The sequence below is a fragment of the Zingiber officinale genome, chromosome 8B (genome assembly GCF_018446385.1).
Source record: "Zingiber officinale cultivar Zhangliang chromosome 8B, Zo_v1.1, whole genome shotgun sequence".
NCBI lineage: Eukaryota > Viridiplantae > Streptophyta > Magnoliopsida > Zingiberales > Zingiberaceae > Zingiber > Zingiber officinale.
In genome coordinates, this window is record NC_056001.1 from 9252534 (window position 1) to 9265103 (window position 12570).

General features: G+C 36.0%; 2 protein-coding genes and 2 non-coding genes across 8 annotated transcripts; 3 read left to right on the top strand and 1 right to left on the bottom strand.

Annotated features, from left to right (window-relative positions):
• The first annotated feature begins 251 nt into the window (after positions 1-251).
• On the top strand, positions 252-5720 carry LOC122015473. Of its 4 annotated transcripts, none has more exons than XM_042572380.1 (3): positions 252-463; positions 3977-4930; positions 5033-5720. In XM_042572380.1, the coding sequence occupies exon 2, from the start codon at positions 4033-4035 to the stop codon at positions 4927-4929; it is 897 nt and encodes a 298-aa protein (XP_042428314.1). In that variant the 5' UTR covers positions 252-463; positions 3977-4032; the 3' UTR covers position 4930; positions 5033-5720. The 4 variants fall into 4 exon arrangements, with proteins under 4 accessions (XP_042428314.1, XP_042428311.1, XP_042428312.1 ...); XM_042572377.1 differs by having other exon boundaries at positions 3977-4925; XM_042572378.1 differs by having other exon boundaries at positions 295-549; positions 3977-4925.
• A 2102-nt stretch (positions 5721-7822) lies between these two features.
• Positions 7823-10955, bottom strand: LOC122016345 (tRNA (carboxymethyluridine(34)-5-O)-methyltransferase-like). Of its 2 annotated transcripts, none has more exons than XM_042573608.1 (3): positions 10687-10955; positions 8761-9910; positions 7823-8291 (listed from the first exon to the last, which is right to left on the bottom strand). In XM_042573608.1, exons 2-3 carry the CDS (start codon positions 9870-9872, stop codon positions 8207-8209), a joined length of 1197 nt encoding a protein of 398 aa, XP_042429542.1. In that variant the 5' UTR covers positions 9873-9910; positions 10687-10955; the 3' UTR covers positions 7823-8206. The 2 variants fall into 2 exon arrangements, with proteins under 2 accessions (XP_042429542.1, XP_042429543.1); XM_042573609.1 differs by having other exon boundaries at positions 10604-10955.
• An 849-nt stretch (positions 10956-11804) lies between these two features.
• TRNAY-GUA lies at positions 11805-11888 on the top strand. The gene is given in 2 exon segments: positions 11805-11841; positions 11853-11888. It is a non-coding gene; the product is annotated as a tRNA-Tyr (tRNA).
• A 503-nt stretch (positions 11889-12391) lies between these two features.
• Positions 12392-12476, top strand: TRNAY-GUA. Its single transcript is given in 2 exon segments — positions 12392-12428; positions 12441-12476. It is a non-coding gene; the product is annotated as a tRNA-Tyr (tRNA).
• The last annotated feature ends 94 nt before the right edge of the window (positions 12477-12570 follow it).

Genomic DNA, 12570 nt, shown 5'->3' on the forward strand with positions numbered 1-12570 from the left:
CTTTGTTAGTTAGAAAATAATTTTATTATAATTTTCAATCTAATTAATCATTAAGCATTTACATAAGGATTATATATATAGTAATTGTTTTTTAATACAAAAATTAATATGGTTTTTTCATTGTGTTACCAAATTACAAGAATAGTATTTCTGATAATATTTTTTAAAAATATGTTATGACAATATCACACGACCGAACATAAAATAGATTGAAATGCCTAAATTACAATCACATTGTTTATTTTTTCTTTTTTCCTTTTTCCTTTTTGGGTTGAAATTCATCGTGTTTAATATTGCACATATGATAAAGGAGGACCTTTTATTTCTTCTACGACTCCCGCATCATCTTCCCCTCTTCCTTCTCCCTCTTTTCCTTTCTTCCCCTCGTTTAAAGATCTAGGGTTAGGGTTTTCTGCTTTGGGACTGAGTACCACATCAACCCTCTGTAGGAATCTTCAACGAGGTCCGCTCTTGCTTCACTCGGTACCCTGATTCCTTCTAGTTCGGTTTCTATGCGGTTTCGTTGAATCTCTTCATGAAAATTCAAAGGTGGTGTCTTTTTGGTATTCGATGTCACAACTATAACTGCGGTTGATGTTGAATATCATCTAGTGTATTTTGTGATCTATTTGATTGATAAACTTGGGTTCTGTTTGATGAACTGGAAATTCAGTCGATGTTTATGTTGGTTCTGCTTACTTAGATACGTCAAGATGAACCGTCTCTCTGTGGATTTTCTAACTGGTGTTATTGATTATCTGCTTATTTATTCTTTAGGTTTTCTATAAATTGGAGACCAGAGATGAATATTAGATGAATTCTTGTGTTGATGGATTGCGTGTATGGAGAGTATAATTGGATACTTGGGAATTAGAAAACTAATTTAGCAATTCTAGAATTTATTTATTGATTGAAAAAGGGAAGATCCTTGTTTTCCCATGAAGAAATTCTCCTAATATGCAATTGTTTACATGTAGGTAATTTATAATGTTTGAGGAAGTGCAGAGAATGATGTTGTAGTAGTTTAAAAAGAGAATGAATTGAGATTCTATAATACTGTAATCTTTAACATGTGGATAATGCATGAGGAATGATAAAGAATGATGTAATTCAAGAAGAAACAAAATGAAAGTCTCCAAAGTTACAATCTTTAACATGTATATATTGTAGGGATGGAATTTGAAGCTTTGTAGATCTCCTTAATGGATGGATCCATTAATGAACTTGGTTTAATAATAATACAATAATGTCACATTTTTTATTGCAAAGAATTGCAAGGAGGTAGTAAGCCAGTCCAATAGAATCTTTAGTTCTATTCTTTTCCTTCTCAATATTAATTTTTATAGCATTGAATTGATTTATTTTTATGTCTTGCTATGGTTGGAGTAGGAGAGAATTGGAATGTAATATAATTTTGGTCTACTGGAAAACAGTTTTACTGATCCCTTGGAGATCAAATGGCATTGTATGAATCTATAGTACTAGTAACTTACTAATATATGTCAAGTCTTAGGCTTGTATGTTGCAAGTGCAGTGCATTTTGCTTGAATGAACTGAGTAGAATATTCCCCAACTCTAGGCAAACTTGTAATGTAACATATTTGTGTCCAATTGCTACTAGATATTGTTAATTACTTCAGCTTCATCTACTTTATCTTTCTCAACCGAACACTATGATGCCATGGCTCAATTGATTTCCAATGAATAGCAATTTTCTGGGTGATACAGTTCACTATGTCCCAAGAACTACATGGAATTTCTATTCACTTTACAAAGTATTCACATCTTCCTCCCTGCATCTTGTCCAAGTACTGATAGGATGCATGTTTTCTCTAAACCAACTTGAATTTATGTGTATTCAGCCCAAACTCCTTATATTGTTAGCAGGCGAGTGATTTCGCACATCATTCTCACACATTGAATAATATGGAGACTTTGTGCATATATGGATGGTACAACCCTGAAACTAAATAATTTTCTCTGTATTTTTTTTGGGTTTTTTCTTCTATCCTTGTAATTCTTAAGAAGGTGATTCCAATATACATCTCGTTTATATCTTTTCTGCATCACACACTTGCAAAAGCATTCTGTAACTGTCACGTGTACAGTTACTTGTTGCAGAGTTTGTAGACTACAGATGCTACCTTTTTTTTCATTTTTTTAAATTCTAAAAATGAACCCACCACTTATTTATATCTGACTAACAGAAAGTTAGCCCTATTATCTGAAGAAACTACAAGATATTGGATGTGTAGTGTTTGTACAATTTGATAGTCTCATCATGGCTGAATAGGGGACACAAATTGCAACTTGCAATTCCATATACTAGTTCCATAGCCTAGCTTGGTACTTGTAGATAGAAAATGCTTCAGCAGCCAAACTTGGTATATGTTATGTTTTTCATCCTACAAAATAACACATACCATTATTTTTTTGAGAGAATAAAAATAGGTCACCTTACTATTGGATTCTGCACACATTAGTAGCTTATGTTGGTACCCTAAGGTAGTTTTGATGTGATCAAACAAGCTAAGTTAGGTCCTATTGTGTTTAATCCTGTGTCTAAGTGTGCAGAAACTTAGGAGCACAGGATATCGAACAAAAGACGTAGCTAGCGAGAAGGACGACACGAGGAGAGAGCCGACGGGCTCGGTGCGTCTGAGGGACGGAGTGCTGCGGAAGAGTACGCGGGCGGACGAGAAGGAGGCGCGCGGCGTTTCCGAGGGACGAGAAGCCAGTAGCGGAAGCTTGCTCGAGATTCAAGAAGGCCGGAATTTGGGTTCGGGAAATCCCTATTTCGGATAGCTGAGATCACCCAAGCAAGAGGAACCGGAGCGGAAGTCCCGGACCGAGGCGAGCGAAACCGGAACAAAATGCCCGGACTGAAAAAAGTCAACTTGGTTGACTTTCCGAGCGCCCGGAATCCGAGCGCCCGGAATCGAATTTTATCCGGATCGCATTTGACCGCGATCCGTTGCGAAGGGGATAAAATTTTATCCCCTCCTGGTGCCTGGAACTCTTCTAAGCGCCCCGAGCAAGGCTATATAAGCAGTCTTGCTCCCAAAGCTAAACAACAACGTGAAATACAAAGAAACAACACTTGTGCGCTTTAATTTTTGTTTAGCTTCTTTTCTGTGCGTTCATTGTTGTAAGAGGTTTCTCCGCCTGAAGGAGATTCTTAATGCGTTTCAACTTCCTTGGATTAACAATCTCCCCGGTTGTAACCAAGTAAATCTGCAGTCTCTTCTTTTTAGTTTCTTTATTATTTTTATGCAAGTGTTATTTTAAGTTATAAGTCCGAGGAAAGTTCTTTTTGTTTGGATTTGTGCAGGGGCTATTCACCCCTCTCTAGCCGGCCGCCAAGAGTCCTAACAGCTTAAACCATTTTGGTTAAGGAAATTGTTTCCTAGTTAACCTATCGGATCAGGAACATATTTTGTCTCTTTTCTTTCAATGCCATCCCAGATATCTAGTTGTTCATTGCTCAATTTTTCTGAACTTTCGTTATCTGATTCTATTTGTAGTATCTAAAGTGCTGAATTATATGATGCTACATGCTGTCAAGAGCTTTCTTCTTGTGATTTGTTAACACCAAATTGAGCTTGCCTTCGTGCACACTATTCAGATTTTGTACAGGTTTTGAACTTGATTGAATTTTTCTACTGTAAGCAGTCATTGTCTTGAATGAGGTCATTGCTTCTTATTTTAGAAAAAAACAATAGAATGTCTGGTCCAGGATAGAGGGTTCATTTGAAGAACCTGAGTAACACTGGTATGTTAGGGCCTCATTTGGTAGTACTGATCAAGTTGGAAAGATCTAAAATGATTAATATTGTTTTTTTGTTAAATTTGTTTGGTGGATTCAAGCTATGTGATACTTGACATTATTTTGATGTTCAATCACATCATTGTGTTAATGATTTTCAAGCCCGTCATTATTTTGATGTTCAAGCCCATCATTTGTTGACATTTTCAGGCCTACGGTAATGGTTTAGAAAGCAAAAAAAGACAGCCTTGTGCTCCTCTGATGCGATGGAGTTTCATGCCAAACCCCATCCTCCTAACTTGGATGATGTACAAGTAGATTGTAACTGGGAAGATGTGACTTGCCCTATTTGTCTGGATTTCCCTCACAATGGGGTCATGCTTCAGTGCTCTTCTTATGACAAGGGATGCCGGCCTTTCATGTGTGATACTAACCAGGCCCATTCAAACTGTCTTGAGCGCTTCAAAAGTGCATATGGGATGCCTATTGTTGTCAAAGTCACATCAACAACACATGGGGCCACTGTAGTTTGTATTCAAGACATCTCTTCAAACTCGGGCAGCCGACCTGCCTGCCCACTATGTAGAGGGGATGTAACTGGTTGGGTTGTTATCGACAAGGCCCGTGTATACTTGAACATGAAGAAGCGATGCTGTGAAGAGAAGCAGTGTTCATACATTGGAAATTTTACTGAGCTGCAAAAGCACGCTGAGCTAAAGCATCCTCATTCGTGCCCTTCAGAAATCGACCCTGCTCGACAACTTGATTGGGATAACTTCCAGCAGTCTACAGAGATTATAGATGTTTTGAGCACTATACATGCAGAAGTACCACACGGGGTGGTTTTAGGTGACTATGTCATCGAGTATGGTGATGCTGAGACCGGAGACGAGCATGAAGATTTCCCCCGGAGCAGGGGTAACTGGTTGACGTCTTGCATATCTTGTAAGGTATTCCATAGAGGTCCAAGAAGCCGACAAAGATCCAGACGAAGTGGAAGAAGAAGCAGTGATCATTCGGGCTCTGATGGTTCAAATGTCGGTGAAAACTCTACAAGATCAGTAGATATAAGAGGCTTCAGATTTGTTGAGACTGATGACGAGCTTCCAAGAACAGGTGGCAGTAACACAGAATCCATTGTGATTCCAAACCACTATCGGTAGGGTTAGTGTCCCCCCTTTTTTTTGCCATTGTGAAATCCATGTGCTCTCGCTGGTTTGATGACGAATTGTCTTAACCTTTTTCAGATGTTTGTTCTGTGTGCAGATATGGAAGCCATAGATCCCAGTTTTATGATAATCGACCACTGTGAATGTGTTGCAGTGGGCAGTGGTTCATCCATGGGTGGACACTTGTTTTGACTCTGTTAGATCTCAGTTCTATCTTCTACATTGAATTTTCGCCAGCTAGTCATCAATTCCTCTGTTCATATTACTGGCTAGTAGTGAAATACATCCTGTTATATTGTTCGAATTTAAACCAGATGTCAATGTGGTCAATGTACTTTTTTTTTTGTTAAAATCCCTGATATCTTGTGAAATGTGTGTTTAATATGTTTCAGCAAAGGTTATTTGGCTAGAAGTAGCTTGTGTAAATCGAAAGGTGTTATGACATCCTAGAAATAAATTCTGTTGGATGAGCCACGGGTGCGGTATCAACAAAGTCTTCGTATGATGAAAGGAGAACCAGCTGTCCAGAGACTCTCTCAAGCCGGTGGAAAAGAGAGAGAAAACAAGAGGATTAGAATGGACGCCAGGTTATCGGTTCAGCCACTCAGTCATTCCGATGCTCAAGTAAGATTTTAGGTGGGGAATTAGAGAAGATGAATAGTAAGCAAGAGTATGTCATTGTATGCAAAGTGTATGCATCTGTCCCGTGAGAGCGGACTTCCTTTATATAATACCTCTCTCTAAATATTAATTGGTTATGAGATGTTTGACATATTCTTATAAAAGAGATGTTTTCATAATCATATTGTTTCACGTGCTTTGACAATTCACTTATTATATCATTATTATGGTGCTAGTTCACTATATATGGGATCATTTATGGTGCTAGTTCATGTTCCCGGGGCATGGTATCGCGGTAGGATATCCAGATTGTCACCTAAGCATCCGCGTACTTTGACAATTCACTTATTATATCATTATTATGGTGCTAGTTCACTATATATGGGATCATTTATGGCGCTAGTTCACTAGATATGGGATCAATTGGGCCGAAGAGGCTGACTTATTAATTTCAAGGAGAATAAGATCGAAGAACCTGAAAAAAATGGGTTAGGAGTATGTTGAGCAGAGAGAAGGAGTTGAGAAGGGTGTTGGGTTGAATGTCAAATGGAGGTTAATTGGTGGCTCTGAACTAAAGAGTCAAGTATATCGATCTGGTGAAGTGGGTAGAGTTGAGCCACTGGAGTCAGATGTTAAGTTGAAGGAGTCAAGGTGAGTTGAGCTCCAAATTTTGGCTAGATCAACCGGAGGAGTTAGTGATACTAAAGTGACTGAGCGGAGCAATATGTTAGGAGAATTAAACTCCAAGAGTTGGGTAGATTGACTGGAGGAGTCGATGGTACCGAACTGACTAAGCGGAGGAATATGTTGGAAGAAATGAGACCCAAAAGTCTAGTAGACTCATCTGAAGGAGTTGGGGAAGTTGAGCTCTGAGTCAGGTAAGCTTACTAGGAGTTAAGAGAGCTGAACTGACTAAACGGAACAGTATACTAGGAAAGTTGAGCCTCGAAAATTAGATAGATCGATTGGAAGGAGTCGATGGGCTAACCAAGTGATAACTTGACCACCCAAGAGCAGGGCTGATCCTACATGCCCCTCTGACTTTCATTTGGTAAGACTTTTGATCAATTCGGTAGATAATGTCTGATTTACTTTTTGTATCAATTATGAATAACAATTTGGATCGAAAGTGATGTGAAGTATTTCTAGATATGCATTCTAAATTTGATTCATTTTAAAAATTTATATCGATATGGTGGCAAAAGGTGAATATGCTCACCCCTGACGTCCCCGCCAATCCGTCTAAGGACCAACACAGAAAAAAAAAATTATATCAATATGAATTGATTTGAGGATGTTAATAATTTGTTATTGATATTTTTTTATACAGATAATATAGATATATTAGCACTAATTGCCATTTAATCGGTTGACATTATTTTTTAAAAGATAAATACAGATTTATTTTTCAACATCAATATTCATAAAATCGTATATTTAGAATTCTAAATTAATTTGAATTATATATTATTCTTACGATTTTTTTGTAAAATTTATGTATCTATGTAAGAAAAGTCAATTACAAAAAATATTACATATTTACATCTATTTACAATAAAGTAAGACTATGATAATGAATTAATTCATTACAATAAAGTAAGACTATTATAATGAATTAATTCATAAATTAACATAATCAAAATTTATTGAAATCATTAATAAACAACACTATTTAAAATAATATGCCAAAATTAGTATTCTTTATCATTCGAATGTAAAATCTTAGTTATTTCATTTATTTTTCTAAATACCATTTTAGAATTCAATTCATAGCAAAATATGTATAAATAGATTTGAAGATGTTGATAATTTTCATCGTATTAACTATTTGCAATAGCCAATTATATATTTATATATTCTTTCAATCGCACAAAGCAACAATCTACCACTAGTTATAATTAGTTTTTAATATCAAATACTTTTAAGCTATTTATAATTTATTAAAAATGTATCAACATAAATTTTATTTACTCAATTAATAAATAAAATTATAAAGACAACTATATGGCTAATCAAACTCTATAAAAGCATGGTGGAAGGTTCAGACAGAGATGAGAGCTCGGACAATGATGATGGAACGTTTATAACAAATGATCAGATACTCCGACTGTTTAGTATGAGCATAGCACAGATTGACCTGGGATGACATTGTTGATTTTCTTGATGGATCAAACGCTCCAAGGACTTCACTGCGTACGTCCCGTGCCTCCACTGCTTGTGGTTGACATCAAGCTCATTAACTCTTTAATAATAATAATAATATCTATAAAAGCTCAACCTCATTAACTCTTTAATAAATTTGAAAAAAAAATAATTAACACAGCTAATCCTGGAATGACCGGTCTAACGATATGAAATTTTCCCACTAAACATTAGAATAAATCAAGAAACACTCGCTCGCGGCAGACGGCAAGCGGACGGCAAAAAAAAACCCAGAGCTTTTTTAATGTCATCAGTTTAAGCTCAATTCAGGTTTTACAGACCTAAGCTGATTGCTCATGTCAATAGCAATTAGCAATACAAAGCATGGACACCATAGAATCAACCATTGCCAGCGCACAAATAATTCTAATACTTAGGGAGGATTCGAAGTCGCAGCCAAAATTCTCTCAAATGAATCTACAATATTCAACAATTATCGTGCACAGTCTTAGATCTTCTCGAGAACAATACACCAATTCGATTTGTCATAAAATTGGTCGACAATTGATGCATTATTTATGCCCGAAACCAACCTACAAATCAAATCAAATCGAAAAAAGTTAGAAATCTAAGAAAAAGAAAAACACGAGTTAAGAACAATAATGTAGGAGGAAACTTTCCAATAAATAAACCTACAACGAACCAGTTGTTATCCATAGAGAAGTTTTATGTCATTAAATCAGATTATTAAATAGGTCATGAGTTTTTAAAAGCTTAAACTTAGAAACTGAGCTTATATTCATTTCTGTTTGATTATAATCCAAGTGGAGAACTGTATAAACTATTTCGAAGTTCGGCACCACCATAAATAATTCAATTAAATTAAAACTAAAATATACACTTCAGAGGTAATATTTAGATCTTCTAAAGTTGTGAACCTAACGTTGAACAGAATTTTAACTTTGCAACTTTTATGAAATAACTAAGCTAAAGACGGGCATAAAAAGGGTAGATTATCAACCAAAATTGGCAACATAGTAACTACTAGGCAAACAGGCATACCTTTGGAGTTCGCCTTCAACAAAAACATGGTAATAACGGTTGTATACCAGCGCTCCTTTCTTATCATCCTTCTTTGCTAGTCCAGATTCAAGTGCTGAAGCTGATGCACCACTAATTTCAGCACGGTGATATGGCAAGTGCCAAGGAACAAAATATTCCTGCTGGGTCTCAGATAGGCCATCGTTGGAAGAATACTCTCCCTCCGAAATGGAACATGGAATAGAAGCACCGTCCATAACTTTGTCTGTTCTTGACTCCACTTCTCCAGCAAACAATCTGCTGGATGTTTGCCTACAACTTTCATCTAACTCGGGGATACATTCCAACTTGGTTGCAGCATTACCACGAACAGGTGGATTGCTTGACTTCACCCATTCATCATCATACTTATGACAGAGAGGTGTCCATTTAGTAAGTAGTGATTTATCTTCTTGTTCAACAGCCCACACAGTGATTAAAATCAGCCCACCCTTCCGAACAACCCTAACCAACTCCTCTATTGCTTTTATCCGTCTACTATCAGTGCTCAGGTGATGCAATACCGCGATAGAAATTGCAGCATCACCAAAATTCTCTCTGTAGGGAAGGTCGACAGCATCAGCAACCATTACTTCATGGCCTTTCCTTGTGCATATTTCAACTAGAGAAGGGCTTATATCACAACCTATGTAGAAGCAATCAGGGTTCAGGCCAAGATACTTTCCATTTCCGCAACCAGCATCCAAAATGACAGAACCTGGCTGCAAAGAGTTCAAGAAACTAGCAACTTTTGGCCACTTAGCGAATCGAGTTGAGCTGAAATGAGGTGCAATGGCATCATAAATGCGATGAACATACTTCTTTTCAATGTCTGGAGTGGAGCAGACACTGGACGAGCAAGTATTCTCCACATGCAAATATGAAGGTTCTGGGGAATTAGATGGCTGATCTAAATTCTCTGACAATAAATTTGTTGAATGAAATTTTTGAGTGTGGCGTAATGACTCCATGGCCGACATTCCAGAAGACCTAACACCTACAGAGGTATCTGGATGCAGTAGAAATGCTGCTCTTAACAGAATAAACAAATTTATAGGTTTTGAATATAGTACTGTGCTGAACCTACTGAGCATAGGACCATGAAACACCGCTTAACTCACTAGTGGTGCCCCTATAACAAGTGAAACATAATTTAATATTAGCATTCAATAACATTGAATAGTTTGAGAATAAGTAACACTGTAACAATAAATAAAGATCTCTAATAGATCAACATCAATACTTCAGACTTCTATGGTTGTTTGTAAATCATGCTTCATCAAGATATCATTCACATTTGTTCGGAAAGAAGCAAGTAGGCCATTCACACCTTGCATATAACAATACAACAATTCAGTGCGACAAAAGTAGTAGTAATCATAAGTTGAAAGAAACAACTGCCACGATGTCACTGAATTATCAGGTTCAGACAAGCAAACATATTAACCCAACAGTTACTGTTAGTTGTTTCTTCGTACATAAAAGGCAAATATCTGCAAATTTATCTGTAATGCCCTAAAGGGAAAGTTCTTACTAAGTACACTGCAGTGGCAAAAACCTGATTTGCTCAGACAGATTTTATTCAAAGCACTACATGACCCAACAATAGACCTTGTCTGAGGAGTGAAAAAAAACACACACATCACATGGACATAAACAATGAACGCCTATGCACAAGAACCATCGACATTAAACTAACATTCTCAGATGGATAAACACAAACATGCAATACAACAAGAAACCAAACAAGAGTTGCTTGAGGATAAAGTTAATGTCACCACACTAGCTTGTTGCACAGATCACTAAGAATCCGCAAAGTAACAACCTAGGCATGGAAACAACCACGAGGAGAGCAGAGGTAGGGATGTGATCATTAGCAGGAGATTCTTCAGAGAGAAAAAGATAGACCTTAAGGAGGTGGAGGAAGGAAGACGATACTATGTCGCTGGGAAACGGGGAAAGGGAGGTGGTCGTTGCCTTCGAAGCCGTGCTATTTGCACAAGCTAGAGAAAGATCTAGGGAATTGTATATGAGATCGATCCTAACAGATCAAAAATAGTTGAATTGAGAAGAGGAGATCGGCCTGTCACGTAGCGTCGAAGACATCTTCGTCAAATTTGGACGACGGCGTGAAGACGCACGAGGAAGAGAGTCTGAAGAATAGGGTTTGAGGTGACCGTGTGGGCTGGACGGGCCTGGCTGGAGTTTAATCAGATCGGAGTAACGGGCTTGAATTCAGAATTAATCTGAATAAAATTATTAATTTTAGCTCAGCTTAAATTCCATTTTATTATCCAATTTGATTATATTTGCTTTTAGAAAAATCAATATATAAATTCAATTTGATATTGATCGAATTATAATATTATTGTTTAAATTAACTGAGAACTTAATTGAATTATATAAAGTACATGCAGATATATATATATATACTACTTGGTTTGATACTAAGAAATTAAACCAAGTTTTGTCTAGATCACATATTTATATCATTTTCTTTTTTTAAAAAAAAAAAGTATATAAAAACAAGTTGTTTGATTATCGGTTTAGTTGGATATCTTTGAAGCATTATTTTCCATTGAAGGTGCTTCCATACGGGAAAACAAAACTAGAGAAGCAACAAACAAAAAAACTAAAATGATTAGGACAGGAAAAGGAACTGTATAAAGGATTAGAGATAAGAGGGGATATTAGAATATTAGACTGTGAAATTCAGAAAGAGTAAGAGTTTTGTCTCAAGAGGAGGCAAGAAGGGTTTCTAAAAGTCTCCTCTCATTACGAAGCTCTTAAACATAATATTTTATAAATTTTCTATTCTAAAAAGAATGAGAGTTTGAGTTTTCAACTAAATATGTTCCTTAGGCTAATTTCAAAACGGATTTGAGATAGATGGTTTAATAAATAGTTCAGTTTTTTTTTAACCAAAAGTGATGATAGGATGTTAGGCCTAATAAAAAACATTTTTTGGATAGTTAGTTTTATTATAATTTTGTATATGTAAAAGTTAATTGGCACATTAATAAATACCGACCTTAGCTCAGTTGGTAGAGCGGAGGACTGTAGTGGGTTCAGATATCCTTAGGTCGCTGGTTCGAATCCGGCAGGTCGGATTTATCTTTTTTTTTTAAAATTTTATCATTAAAAGTGTTTCTTTTGAACACAATGAATTATGCTTATACACGAAAAAAATTTGAAATATCTAAGTGAACGTCAGTCGGAGGAAGATGCGAGTTTTAGGGTTTTAAAATTTACCTTTTTATAAGGAAATAAAATTAAGTAGAGAACAAAGAAATAAATAAAATTTAAATGTAATTTTTGAGTATTTTTCGATTACTTCTGTTTGATTTTAGTTGACAAGTCACTTTAATTTCAATGTTTGAAATATATGCTTTAATATAGATATATCCTTAATATTTGATAAACGAGTCCAACAAGGTTATCCGTCACATGAATCAATTATTTACATCATAAAATCACCTAATGGCTCAGTCAGTGATACAAAACAATGACGACTTGGCTTATGATGATGTTAGGCCTAATAAAAACATTTTTTGGCTAGTTAGTTTTATTTTACTTTTGTATATGTATAATTTTATTGAAAAATTAATCAACACCGACCTTAGCTCAGTTGGTAGAGTGGAGGACTGTAGTAGGATTCAGATATCCTTAGGTCGCTGGTTCGAATCCGGCAGGTCGGATTTGTTTTTTATATTTTTATCATTAAAAGTGTTTCTTTTGAACACAATGAATTATGCTTATACACGAAACTATTTTAAAATTTACCTTTTTATA